The sequence below is a fragment of the Vulpes vulpes genome, chromosome 10 (assembly GCF_048418805.1).
Source record: "Vulpes vulpes isolate BD-2025 chromosome 10, VulVul3, whole genome shotgun sequence".
NCBI classification, from domain to species: Eukaryota; Metazoa; Chordata; class Mammalia; order Carnivora; family Canidae; genus Vulpes; species Vulpes vulpes.
In genome coordinates this window covers 14296891-14311651 of record NC_132789.1, presented here as the reverse complement: position 1 = coordinate 14311651, position 14761 = coordinate 14296891, and the positions used below count along the sequence as shown (strand labels likewise).

General features: G+C 44.7%; 1 protein-coding gene across 2 annotated transcripts in view; it reads left to right on the top strand.

The window, feature by feature from the left end:
* The window catches only part of KSR2 (kinase suppressor of ras 2), a 408105-nt gene that overhangs the window by 225160 nt on the left and 168184 nt on the right, over positions 1–14761 (top strand). For both annotated transcript variants that reach the window (XM_072722940.1, XM_072722941.1), the window contains exon 5: positions 11182–11366. In XM_072722940.1, the coding sequence (XP_072579041.1) occupies positions 11182–11366 (185 nt within the window). The remainder of the gene's footprint in view (positions 1–11181; positions 11367–14761) is intronic.

Sequence of the window (14761 nt, the reverse complement as noted above, 5' to 3'; positions counted from 1 at the left end):
TGGCTGTCTGGGTGAACTCACATAGGGTCAGGGGAGGCTGGGCTGGGCTGTGCAGTGGTATTCACTTGGGAGGGGGGCCATGGGCTTCCGGATTATTCCAGAATAATCCAGAATGGGCAGAGGCAGCATTATCCATGTGCAGGTCAAGAACTGGGCGAGACCAGCTTTGTGGCAAGATGCCCGGTTCGCAAGAGCAAGATTGGCTCTTCGCAGCGAACCCTGAAATCAACAATCTACACAGCCCCAAGCGTGCACAGGCACCCCTAATAAAATGGGAATATATGCAATCAGCTCTTTCAGTGGAATGAACGGCGCCATTAAGAACAGGCTTTGAAGTCAGTTAAATATGTGTTCACACCCCAGGCCTTTATTGAGTTGTGACCTGGGTACATTAACTGTTGAGAACCCCAGTTACCTTAACTGCAAAATAGGGGTTGTAATTGTTCTATCTCAAATGAGATAGCAGTCCCAAGCACATCACTTACTCCTGGCATCTCAGCCAGGCAGATCTTAATGCCGACGCCAGCAGCCCTGTGAGTTCTGGAATTCACAATCCCAGGTGGGCTAATATAGGTGCTTACCTCTCCTGCAGATTAACCCCCCGCCACAGCCACCAGATGCACATGCCTCCTATTAGAAGTAAATGTATAGGGTGGGGTGCTGGCCTGGCCCCTCCCCATACAGCTTAGAGGCAAAGCGGATGCATTGGAGGACCACCTTCTCCTCCTCGACCCACCTGAACCAGGAGCCCGTCAGCAATCATGTGCTGGTGCAGTAGAAGCACACAGACTTCCATGTGTTCATTTAGTTCATTGAACTCTCACTATGCCTCAGGTCCTGTGCTGGAGGCTGTGCTGAGAACAGGTCACACATGATCCCTACATGAGTGGGAGGAGCCCGCACTCATCAGATCATCAGAATTGCAGGGATGTACTCTAGAAGGGAGCCAGAGCTTGAAGAAACGAATAGGTGCTATGAGAAGGCCAAGTCTATGGGGAGGATGAGGAAAGACCCAGGTGGCAGGAGCTGCAGCTCTTGGGGTGAGCCAGGTGATGGGGAGGGGGATGCAGCATGGTTTAGGTGGTTTGCTTCACTTTTCCTACTTTTAGGTAAGTCCAGACCCTACTAGAACAGGGGCAGGCAGGCTACAGCCCAAGGAACAAATTCAGCCCACTGTCTAGTTCTGTAGATAGTTTTATTAGAACTCACCACATACATTCATGCACATGTTGTCCCAGGCTGATCTTGTGCCACACCACAGAGCTGGGTAGCTGAGACAGAGGACATATGGCTTGCAGACGCCTTTTACAGAAAAAAAATTCACTGACCTTTGCGCTAGAACACTTTTCCTGTCCTCTCTCTTTCCTTCTTCCTCTCTCATTCACCCTGGGAGGATCTGAAGTGGTGTCTTAGCGGACAAGAGAGGAATATATATATATAGTGTATATATACATATTTTTTGGTTTAGATATATATGTAAAACAATTTGCTTCTCCTGATCAAGTCTTACTAGAAAGTCTGTTTGATATTGAGAGCTAATATGTTACTGAGCAAAATTTAATCTTAAAAAAGATAACTGTGTATCTATTCTTAGGATATTTTGCATGTTTTTCAAGTATATATATTTGTATATAACATATATTTAGCCACACACTATAATACATATATAAATGTATATACATAAATATATAATATGCTATATTGTATATTATACTATTATATAATATATAAATATATAAATTTGTACACATAAATATACACCATATTATATATTATGCTTGAATATATTATATATAAATTTACATATATAATACTATACTGTAATATACTATATTATATACACTATATGCTATGTACTATAAATATGTAAGTTTATATATAATACAAAACTATATATATATAATGAAACATATGTATATGTTAAATTCCTAGGAATCTATAAACAACCACATTTGTATATCTGTCAACTAAATCTGAGATACCAGTTACCAAGTGACAGAAGTCATTTGGGAAACAAAATCCATCTCAAATTTGATCTTCAATTTAAAACTTATTGAAAAAATAATGAAACATCATTGAAATATTAAATAAAGATTGACCACATTATTTCATGTCTGTACCTTTGTTTTCTAGAAGTAGAGTTTTTTTGTTTGTTTTGTTTTAATAAAATAAAGAAAAATTCAAGCCAAAAATACTTCAGTCATTTTACAATTATGTTTTATTATTATCATCAAAGAATACTCCTGGTACTAAGTTCCAATGGTTACTAAGTTCAAAGCCTAAAAAAAGTACTTACTCCCCAAATCCCAAGCCCCCTCACCAGCCTGCCAATTGCTTCTGTGTATCCTTCCAGAAAATGTTTCTATACATGGGACCATATCCAGCTAAGACTGGGCTCCTACATAACGCAATGATTTAGGATGTCAGATGACTCTTCCTTTGACCCCATTACACTGTTGGCCAACAAGTCCTAGAAGAGCTGTGTTCCAGATGCTTCCTTTCCCTTCCCTTCTGATGCCTAGAACTTGGTCCACACCACTGCCATCACCTTTTGTCTGGGTGACTGCCACAGCCTTTTCTACAGAATCCCATTCTTGGCTGCACCATGGTCAACTCTACACATTGGCAGAGTGGTCTTTCGAGAACAGAATTAGGTTTTGTCACCTTCCTTCTTAAAACCTGCGGCAGGTACCCATGGCTCTCAAAACCCCACCTCCCTCCAGGGGCAAGCATCCAACCAGCAAGCACCATTTGATCGCACTAATCCAGTCTCATCTTCCCTGATCCTGCCTTCCCTCTCTACTCCTCCCTTGCTCACTATGAGTTGACTTGCCCTGGTCTTGGCCTCCCTAGCATTGACTTTGCCTCACTGCCTGGTCCCCTCGCCCTCCAGTTCTTTGCAAATCTGACTTCTTTTGACAACCAGTTCTCAGCCTAAATACCATTTGTCCACGAAGGCCTTACTACCCACTCACTACTGCATCACCTGATTTTAATTCTCCATGAAGCTCCTATTATTACTCAGTATTTTCTTACTATTTTATGTGTTTTTCTGTTTCTGTTCTGTTCAGTTTTCTATTTCTGTTCCAGGATACCAGCCCAGGCAGGGCATGGCTCTCATCTACCTCGTACACTACTAAAGTCCAAGCACCTTAGTGTTCTGGTGATATTTATTGGATTAATTTTTGGAATTAATCCCATTTTTATTTTGTTGCATTTTTCTTGTCCTAAGGAGACACAGGGGAGGGTGGTTTGAGCAAGCATTCCTTGCCAAACCTTTTCTCTGGATAACTTTGAAAATCCTGTTGTAATTTGTCTTCTTCCAGGAAGGCTTCACGACTGCCTGGCCTGGTCATCACCTCATCCCAGTGATGGGAATCCTCCTTCCCCAGTCGATGTGGTCTGTGGACTTTTGTGTATTTCCCCTGAGGCAAGAGGTCCAGGGTGAAGGGGAATTCTTTGGTCCTCTTCATGGATACTTGTCCATTTTCCTTTGATTTTGAGCCCGACTTTTACATCATCTTTGCCTATAAAGAACTTCAGTCTATCTAGAGGAAGCAAAGTATCTAGACAAGGGACCAGTGCAAGAAAGATTATCACCTAGCAGGTGCTAGACACTCTCTCAGGTACTCAAAGCACATTATTTCATTGGATCTTCATAGAATCTTGTGAAGTAGAGGAATTATTATGCATTTTTACAGGACATTGAGGTTCAGAGAGGTTAAATGACTTCATGAAGGTCACCCAGCTAGTAAGAAGGAGGGATCTAGTTCCTGTGTTACTATTATATATTTTCCTAATTGTAGCAAAATACCTATAGCATAACATTGACCATTTTAACCATTTTAAAGCGTATGAGTAAGTGGCATTAAGTACATTCATAGCCTTGTGCAACTCACCACTATCCAGTTCTAGAACTTTCTCATCACCCTAGATGGGAACCGCAAGCCCATTAAACAGTCACTTCTTATTCCCCCTCTTGCCCCTAGACCTGAACAACCACTAATCTGTTTTCTGCCTCTGTGCTTTTGCCTATTTTGGATATTTCACCTAAACGGAATCATCCTGTGTGGTTTTGTGTGTGTGTGTGTGTGTGTTTTCCACTTAGCTAATATTTTTGAGGTTCATCTACATCATAGCATGAATCAGTACTTCATAATTCTGAATCATATTCCATTGTATGGATAGACAATAATTTGTTTATCCATTCATGTGTTGATGGGCATTTGGGTTGTTTTCACCTTTTGACTCTTGTGCATAATGCTGCTATCAACATCGTGTAAAGTTTTTGTTTGAACACCTGGTTTCAGTTCTTCTGGGTATATATCTAGGAGTGGAATTTCTGGGTCTTATGCTGATTTTTATACAATCGGTGCACCACTTTACAATCCCACCAGCAATGGACAAGGTTCTGGTTTCTCCACATCCTTGTCAACACTTGTTCCTTTTTTGACTTCTTGATCATGGCCATCCTAGTGGGTGTGAAGTGGTATCTCACTGTGGTTTTGATTTGCATTTTCCTAATGACGAATGATGTGGAGCATCTTTTCATGTAGGCTTGGCCAGTTGTATATCTTCTTTGGAGAATGTCTATTCTAGTCCTTTGCCTATATATGTGTGTGTGTGTATATGTTTTACTATTGTTTTCTTTTCATGTAGGCTTGGCCAGTTGTATATCTTCTTTGGAGAATGTCTATTCTAGTCCTTTGCCTATATATGTATATATGTGTATATATATATATATATATATATATATATATATATATACACACACACACACACACACACGTATATAGTGTGTGTGTATATGTTTTAGTATTGCCTATATATATATATATATATAGTGTGTGTGTGTGTGTGTGTATGTTTTACTATTGTTTCCTTGAAGATTTTGTTTATTTATTTGAGAGAGAGAGAGAGAGAGAGAGAATGAGAGAGAGACAGCACAAGTGGAGGGGAGGGCAAGAGAGAAACAGACTCTCCATGAGCAGGGAGCCCAATATGAGGCTCACTCCCAGGACCCTGGGATCATGACCTGAGCTGAAGGTAGATGCTTAACTAATTGAGCCACCCAGGCACCCCTATTTTAGTATTGTTTTAAGAAACTTTTTGTAAAGCATAACTTTCATTCAAAAGTAAAGTGCACAGTTTTTAGGTACAGTTTGATAAATTTGTATATATTGCGATACCCATGTACTCACCACCCACTCAAGACTGAAGATATGTCCAGCCCTCAGAAGGCTTCTTGAGTCTCATTCTGGTCAATAACCTACTCAAAGAAAATCACCCTTCTGCCCTTTCTAGCATAGATTATAATTTTGCCTGTTTTTGAATTTCATGTAAACAGAATCCTGATGGAGTCATACAGTACAAGCTCTTTTGTTGCTGATTTCTCTTACCCAATGCACTATCATTGAGATTAAGCCATATTTATAGTCTAGCCAGAGTTTTCTCTTTTTTTGTTGCCATGCAGTAATCAATCATATGAGCAGACTATGTTTTATTTATCCTATTATTGACAGACATTGAGACTATTCTCAGTGTTTGGTCATATGAGTAACGTTGCCAGGAACATTCTTGCATGGGTTGTTTCATGGACATGGGCGCACTCATTTTGGCTGGGTACATACCGAGGGGTGAAATTTTGGGGTCAGAGGGTATGTTCACTTTAGTAGATATAATCAGATAGCTTTTCAAAATGGTTGTACTAGTGTATAATCTCACCAGGATTGGGGGGAGGGGTGGATTCTGGTCACTCTCTTCTTGCCAACATTTGGCAAGAATGTCAACTCCATTTTTAGCCATTCTGGTGGGACCTGCACTGGTGTTAAACATGTTTTTCAATCAATGTCTCTTCCTCTCCCCCATCTTCCTCTTTCTTCTCTTTCTCTTCTTAGTATATTTCACATAAAACTGTATATGAGGAAGTCATTGCTGTGGGATTATGGAGTTGATATGCAAGTTCATTTTTCAAATTTTACCTATTAAAATACAAAAAGTTTCACCTGTGCCTTGTCTGAAAGCATTAAATATTCATCCACACCCGGGGAAGTGCGACTTAGGTGTTTGACTCACTCATGCTTCCTTTTTTGCCAGAGGTCCAGTGGATTAACGCCCTGTTTGGAATGTGTTCAACCTGGAAACGAAGTTTGTAGCCTGTGGTCAAGGAGCAGAGCAGATTCTACTAAACAGTCTCCTGATGTTAGACTTACTAGGCCTTTGCTTTTCCAAACCTTCTCCTTCCCTGAGTTCTGTGTGTATCCCCTGCCTCCTCCCTACCCAAGAATGTTCTTTGGTCTTGAAAGGGTCTTGCCTGGAGGCTTCAGTTTGGGTAATTAGATCAGGTCAAATGCAAAGGATTTAAATGGCCCCATTTGAGAGGGAGTGAGCTGTCTCTCCCGTGTAAGGCCAATGGGCATTTTTTCCTGTTTGGGAAAATGGTTGATGGATGAGTGCTTTGCTCCACTGAGCGATTGTGAGAATGTGTGCTGTGCCTGTCCTCCAGCCATGCTTGCGAGGAGCTTGTCTGCCCCCAGCTCTGCCATTTCCTCCCAATTGGCTGGGCCAGATGCTCCAGACACCGTTAATGAGATGCTGAAGTTTATGGTCGGGTGAAGGCATTTGAGTTCAAGGGGACACAACCCCACACACGAGGAAGCTGAGGGTAAAGAGGCCATGTGAGTCAGCAGCTCTGCTTGACTCAATGCCCAGCAAAGTTTTGGAGTAGGAAGTGGTACAGAGACTAATCATCAGTTTGGGAACCCCCTCAGTGATCTTTGCAACCGAAGCTCTCAAGGGCAGGTGACAAATGGGCTTTGATCAAGAGCCTTTGGAGTGCAGATCTGTGTCTGCCAGACCTAGGCCAGGGGTGGCCAGGGGCTGGCAGAAGAAATCAGGTGTGTCTCTGCCCTCAAGGAGTCCATAGCTGGAATTAGCTGAGAAGATGTTGCCAAACCAGGTCTCTTGACTTGCAAGTCAAAACTGGGCTACATCCCTTTAAAACATTCCCAAGACAGAAGATTCCAGGTTGTCTTTGCTTGAGCTGGGGCACATGGGCTTGGGTGGGAGTCTAAAGATCCAGCTTCTGTTCTTGGCTCTGCAACTGTGGGTTGCCTGCTTTGTGTTAGCTGCTGGGATACAGGCTCATCCCGTGTGTGTTGGTCACAAGCCATGGGGTGGGGAGGGATAGACATTCATACAGCAACCACATAAGTAAAAGCAGAATTCCAACTGGGATGCATTCTGTGAAGGAAAAGCAGATAGTGCTAGGAGCATATGTAATCTGGAGATCTGACTAGTTCTGAGGGTTGAGGACTGTGTCTCTAAATAAGTGATGCCTAAGGTAGTTCTTCACTAACAGGATGGGGAATGGTGTTCCTGGCAGAGGGAACAGCCTGTGCAAAGATCCCAAGGTAGCTGAGAATTTGGTATCAGAAAGATAGAGTCTGAGCATGACAAGGCAATGATAATACAAGAAGTCCTCCAGAGAGAGATCCTTGAGGGTGCCTTGAAGCTTTTATAAGAAGACCTTTGGAAGTTTTAAAGCAGGAGAGTGACATGATACAGCGTATACTTTTTAAAACTTCACTTTGGTGCCTGGGTGGAGAATGGATTATGAAGAATCAAAAGTGGGATGGGATGGGATTATTCAGCCATAAAAAGGAGTGAAGTTTTGCTACATTGTTACCACATGGATGAACCACAAAGACATTAGATTCAGCCAAAGAAGCCAGACGCAGAAGTTCACATATTGTCTAATTCCGTTTAAATGAAATATCCAGAATAGACAAATCCATAGAGATAGAAAACAGGTTGATAGCTGCCAGGGTCTGGAAGGAAGAACATGGAAAGGAATTGCTTAGTAGGTACAGGATTTTGTTTTGGGGTGATGAAATATTTTGGAACTGGATAGGGATAGTGTTTGCACAACATTGTGAATGTACTTAATGCCACTGAATTGTTCACTTTAAAGTGGTTAATGTGAATTTTACCTCAGTATAAATAAAAAGTAAAGAAAATCAAAAATAAAGAAAAAAAATTAAAAGCTGAATTGGGGGTCTGATTCACAGACAGCAGCAGCAGCCACTGAAGTGAGGTGAGGGAGGAAGGTGGCTCGGACCAGAGCTTTAAGGCTGGAGATGGAGAGCAAGGAAACAATTGAAGAAGTAAGGATTCTCAGGATCCTTTTAGTTCAGATATATTCTGTGCAAATTAAGCTTCGGGAAGGTCAGAAGAACTTTGCTAGATTCCAACACTGGAATGAATAATCCTTTGCTCTACCTGGTAAAACAAGTGCATTTTCCCTAAGCACAGATTAGGAAGCTGGGTGCCTTCCCTCCATAGATGTGCCACCTCAGCTGAGCCCGGCTCTGGGGCTGCTGTCAGCACCGCCTGCTGTCAGGGAGCTCGGACTGGCCCGCAGACAGCAGCACGGTCCACCCTTGGCTCGTATGGCCCCAAAGGATGGAGCTGCCCTCACCGATGCTTTGTGCCACCTCGTTTTGCTGCTTTCCCCAGAACTGGCCCTGATTCCAGGGAAGACATTTATGTAATAGATTTCTAATATCCTGCGATCATGGGGAGATGTTCTTTTTAATTACACCTGCAGGTCATACTGCAAAATATGCACCGAATCTTACACAGTCACAGTCATTGGACAGTCATTTTTGTTTGTTTTCTCCTCTGAGCATGCTGGGTAATGAGGGCAGATGGTAAAGGTGAATCCCACATCTGTCCATGAAGACTTCGTTGGTGGGCAGGAAGTGATATGATTCCCTTCCATCTATCCTCATCAAATAGCCATTCATTCTCCACTTTCTCTTTCTCCTGCCCTCATTTCCTATTTGTCTTTCCATCCTCCCATCCTCTTTTCCTTCATTACATCTACTTCTCCATCCATCCATCCATCCATCCATCATCCTCCTGTCCTTCAGCTTTTTCATCCATCTACCCCTGCATCCATCCATCCATCTATTCACCCATCCATCCTTCTATCCATCCTTCTATCCATCTTTCTATCCATCTCTTTTCCATTCATCTATCCTTTGTCCTTTTCCTCATCCATCCACTCACCTGTCCATTCATCCTTCTACCCTTCCTACCTTTATTTTTCCCTTTCTTCTTTCTTTCCTTCTTTCCATCTATCCACCCAGCCAGCCAGCCAGCCAGCCAGCTTTTTATCCATCCATCTGTCCAACTAACATTTATTTACATATTCCCCTTCTCTTCTCCATCTGTGGTCCTGAGTTAGTAAAGCAAATTGACTTTGTAGTAGTTACTGAACTACTGTTAAACTTATGCTGTGTTGGGCTTGGTTATCCTTATACAAGGGATCTGGCCTTGTCATTTGGTGGCCCAGTGCCTCAAGGCTCCTGTCAGTGTTTTGGAAATAATGATGATATCTATTGCCAGAGGGTATGACTGCATCCTATTCATCTGCCAAGGGTAGTGGTGGGTTGAGAGCTGCCAGATGTTTCAGATGAAAAACATGGCTCAGCTTTAACTTTTGGCTCCTTCCAGGTTAATTCCATACCAAAGAGACACCTAGTTTAACCTGGCCATAGTGATATTAATAACAGGTAACCTGAACCCTCACTCTGTGCCGGGCTCTGTGCCAAGTATGTTATTTCATATCTCATCGAATTGTCACAACATCCATCTTATAGGTAGATGCTATTATTTTCCTCATTGTCCAGGTGAGGAAACTGAGGCACAAAGAGATGAGATCACTTTCCTGAGGTCACAACGAGGACCTGGTTTCCCTGACCGCAAAGTTTGCGAGTCCAACTTCAAAATTATACTACCTAGGTGTAGATGCCTCTTTGAATCTCCACCATTGGAGATTCTTGTGGAATGAAATAACACTCCCTTGTTTCTCTCTCTTCTCCACCCATGGGCAGGGAGAGCCAGCCACTGTGCCCTGCTATAACAGGAAGTACCTTCCTGGGCCTTGTTGCAGACCCCTAGGGATATAATAAGCAAGGCTGCCAGCCCAAGCTCTGTGAGGAAGTGACTTTGCAGGTGCACTTGGATTCCTTATAGCTGATGAGCAGCGGGCGTCCTGGAGAGGGTGACTTTTAGGCTGCCTGAGTGGGAGGCCTCTAGTCTTTCATTAAGGCACCTTCCTGGGCTCTCCATCTAGGAGAACACATGCAAGGATGGTTCACTTTGGCCACAAGATGGCACCCAACTCCGAGCTAGACCTGAATGGGGCTTCAGTGGGGGGTGAGGGGGGGTGGGGATGGGGGAGGGAGGTGGGGGGGTAGAATGGTTAGTTTGGGATGCTGTTCTAAATCACACTCTGTTAAACTGATCACCTAATCTCCTTGGGAAGGGGAGAAACATTTCCAAACCAGCTCCAGAGGTTCATTCCATTCAACTGGTGCCAAGCCAGAGGCTGAAAGATCCAGGAAGGAAAACCACAGGGTTCCTGCCCTCAAGGAATTAGAATGCAGCATGATTAAATTCCAGTCATAATCCAGATTAATCATTTAATAGGCTTTTAATGACCACCTACTGTGTGCCAGGTTCTGTGCTAATGGTTGAGGACAGAGAAATGAACAATACGGGGAATCATTGCCCTTGAAGACCCATAGTTCACTTGGGAGACAAGAACTAAAAGAACAGGCTGGGGAAAATAAGAAAGTATAGCCACAGGGATACACACAGAATATCATAGAATTGAAGTCCAGGCAAGGAGGGAAGGGAATATCAGGGAAAGCTTCCTGGAGGAGAGGACACCAGAGTGGGGTCAGAGAAGACTGATGGAGATTAAGCATCCAGGGATGGGGAGGCTATTCTGGGCTGTGGGGACAGCGCCAGCAAAGGGTTGTAGGTGAGAAACAGCACAGAACCAAACTGAAGGGGAGATGGAGCAGCCCCAACAGACCAGGTCAGTTTGGGGAGTGGACATTGGTGCCATTTTTTTTTTTTAAGATTTTCTTTATTTATTCATGAGAGACACACAGAGAGAGGCAGAGACATAGGCAGAGGGAGAAACAGGCTCCCCACAGGGAACCTGATGTGGGACTCCATCCCGGGATCCCAGGATCATGCCCCGAGCTGAAGGCGGATGCTCAACCCCTGAGCCTCCCAGGTGCCCCATTGGTGCCATGTTAGAGAGACTGGGTCTGCCTGTGTGCACTTATGGATATGTTGTCCTCTCTTCTGTCTCTCTTTCAGAGCCAAGAAGAAAAGCAAACCCTTGAACCTCAAGATTCACAGCAGCGTGGGCAGCTGTGAGAACATTCCTTCTCAGCAGCGCTCCCCACTCCTGTCCGAGCGCTCCCTGCGCTCCTTCTTTGTGGGACACGCACCTTTCCTGCCCTCCACCCCTCCCGTCCACACTGAGACCAACTTCTCTGCAAGTAAGTCACCCACCCTCCCGCCTGGGGTTGTTGTACCTTCTTGTCTGCCAGGTGCACACTCCGTGTTCTCTGCGGAGAAACGCTCCTGAAACACTTTGAACGTGGCTCAATCACCTCCCACCTGCGCCGCTCACGCCCCTTGGGATGGTTTCGAAGGGAAGGGGCGTAATTAGTACTCAGGAGGCTGACTGGCTGTTGTCATTGGTCCTATATTCCTACTCTTTTTGCCTGCAGGTGTGGAGGGATGACAGAGGGGAAGCAAGCATGCAGGGCATGAAAGGAAACATCAGCTTTTTCTCTCTGCTTCTTGGCTGCCGGGTCACAGGATTTTTCTCGGGCTGCTGTGGATAAGGCATCTATGATTAAATTTTGTAATTTTTTTTTTTGCCCCACTCAGGTCAACACATATAACCTTTCATTTCAAAGATGTATTTGGGTTCAAACTGAGTTGAGCATGGCCTGAGGTGTTTTACATTCTGCTCCCGCGAATTTCTGCTGGAGACAAAGTGGTTATTACTCGGAACGGAAATGGAACTTTCTGGTGATCCAGGGCTGAGGTTTCAGAAGACGTTTAATCTTTTCTGCCCAGAGGCCCATTTTGCTGAACAGGCACAGATGTGGTCAGAGGGGAGCCCCTGAAAAAAAAAAAAGCCCAACCCGTCCTCTAGCTCAGATATCAACTTTTATGGACTGGGAATTTAGGAGGAGGAGGAGGGGCTGCTAGAGCAGGAAGGGAGGAACCCTGGGTCCCCAGTACAGCCATGGGGTGATCATGCTGCTGCTCTGATAAATAAGAAGCGATGTTCACTGAGCACTTGTACATGCTCATAACCCCCACGCATGACCTCATTTGGTTCTTGCAACAAGCCATTGTGCGGACAAGTTATTCTCATTGTATAGATGAGGAAACAGAGGCTCGGGAACATTGAATAACTTGACAAAGTCACACAGCTGTTGAGTCATTGAGGCAAGCTTGGAAGCTGGCTCTTCCTAACTCCAGAATAGATAAGCTTTACCACCACATGTGATTTGATCCAAGATCCCTCAAATATTCAGCTGGGGGTCTTTCTCTAAATGTGGGATTCTCTTCTTTACCTATGCATAAGGGTCTTTGAACTTTTTTTAGGGAAGCTATGGACCCTCCACCATGAATTTCATGAAATCTGTTATTCCTCTTCCTTGGAAAATTGCACACTGTACCTCCACCATGGTGTCCAGTATCAGGACTGTTGGGCTCAGATGCTCTGCTTTAGCCCCACTGGATGGTAGGCCTGGGCAGAATGGTGAACTGTTTACAGTCCACACATGTGCATTGTGCATCCACTGCAGGGACCAGAAGAACCAGAAGTGACCAATGTGGACATCAATTAGAACTTCTAGCTAGAGTCTGGCTTGTGTCTGTGCCTGGGGGGCACAGGTCCTGAATCAAGCAAACTAAAATAGACTCATGACACATATCAACACCAGAAGGCCAATTTATTAATTTGTCGAGAGAAATCACTGTCAGACCAGAAATACTCTGTGGGGGTGGGCCTGTGTGGCAGTCAGAGGGTGGCCTGGGAGCCCAGACAAGGAAAGGGGGTGATGACGTATCAAATGTATCATAGCAGCAGGGTGAGGCAGGATTTCATGGCCCCAGAGGGTGATGCCAGGTACCAGTGCCAAGCTCTGTTTCTTTTTGAGCTGTGTGCCTGACCTCGAGCAAGTGCAGAGCCTTTCTAAGCCTCAGTTTCTTCATCTGTAAAATGGGGCTAACCGTAGATGCATTCTATCGGTGGTTGTGAGGATTAGATCGGCTCCTGCCTGTCGAGTCAGCTGCATAGGGCCTGGTACACAGTAAGTGCTTAATACATGGTAGCTGTTGTTATGATGTTTATGAGGTCCGTTTCCCTGGCAGCATTTATATCCTCTGACTTTATGATTAATTAGGGGGCTGTGGGAAAATGTCTTTCAGTTCACCCCCCCCAGCATACACACGTACTTCCCCATGGCCCTAAGGGTGCTTGGAATTTACCTTGGCATGACGCCGGGTGGCTGCCTCCAGCAGCCATCTGTCTCTGGGCATCAGTGTCCTATGAGTGATATTACCATGGCCATCTCTGGGGGCTTAACCACAGCTCTGCACTTTAGCTCTGTCCAGAACAGAAGCATCTTCAGCCTGCTTAAAAAACCACATACTTATTCATTTAGACCCCTCCTCTCCTGCCAGAAAGTCTTGGGAAGATTCACCATGGCTCCCGACTTTTCATGCCTGCCCTGGTCTCCATGTAAGAGGAGAGGCTGCTCCACTTGCCTGTGAGTAGGAGCAAAGTCCTTAATTAAAATCAGCCCTTAGCATTAAGAGGCTACAGAAGCACAGTTTACTGTTTGGACGGTCCCAGTCCTTGTATGAAGAGAGGTCGCCCTCTGATCTTCCGTAAAGGAGAAAAGTAACATTTGAATCTTAGCAGGAGAATGAGTGTGTATCCCAAATATTAGTTGGAATCCCGTGGGCCAGTCCCACTTCCACTGATCCTAACAAAGGATGGAAACAGAGGCAGCCCAGTAGAATAGGCTCCAGGTTAGGCAATGAGAAGCTCTCTGTTAGAGTTTTCATGGTGCCACCAATTGCTTGTGTGACCTCTGTCTCTTCCTCACCACAGTTCAAACTCACCACAAACTTTGAGACATGCATTATAATTCTCATTCTATAGATAAGGTAACTGAGACTCAAAAGGACAAATGATCTTGCCCGCCTTGTGGGTTTTGAATCCAGTTTCAACTCTAGCCTGTATCCTTGTTCCTTGGTGAAGCGAATTCCTTTCTCTGTCTGGGTCTCAGTTTCCCCCGTTGTATAATAAATGACTCCACAGGGGTCCAGTCCAAAGCTTAGAAACTCTGTGATTCCAAGGCTAACCCAGTTACCAAATCTTTTGATCACTTAGAATGCTGGTCTGAGGACTCTGGGCTGGGACAGTTGGGAGGATGCGTGGGTCAGGCACTGGGTCACCCTTGTTTGTTCTCCCCTTACTATGAGCTTCAGAAGAGACCTTTCTGCCTCTGGGTCCCAGTGCCAGCCTTCCTCCCTCTGACCCAGTGGAGGGAGCTGCTGAAGCTGTGTCCCTGCCAGGCTGAGTCTGTCTGTCCTTTTGTCACTGTCAGATCTGGCTGTGGCTGCACTGTGATCCACCATCTTGTTACCCCTGCTGGAGACACCTGGGGACAGCATTAGAGCATTAGACAGATCTGCCTGTAGAGTGGCAGAGACTCAGACCCTCAGGGTGCCCTGCTTCCTCTGATGGGTCATGAGAAGGACTTCCCCTCCTTGAGTTTACCCTATGTTCCTGGTCTGGGAGTGACGAGCAGGGTAGAGAAGGGAGTATCGGAGCCCCAGCTTTCAGAGGAACCTTTCTCTG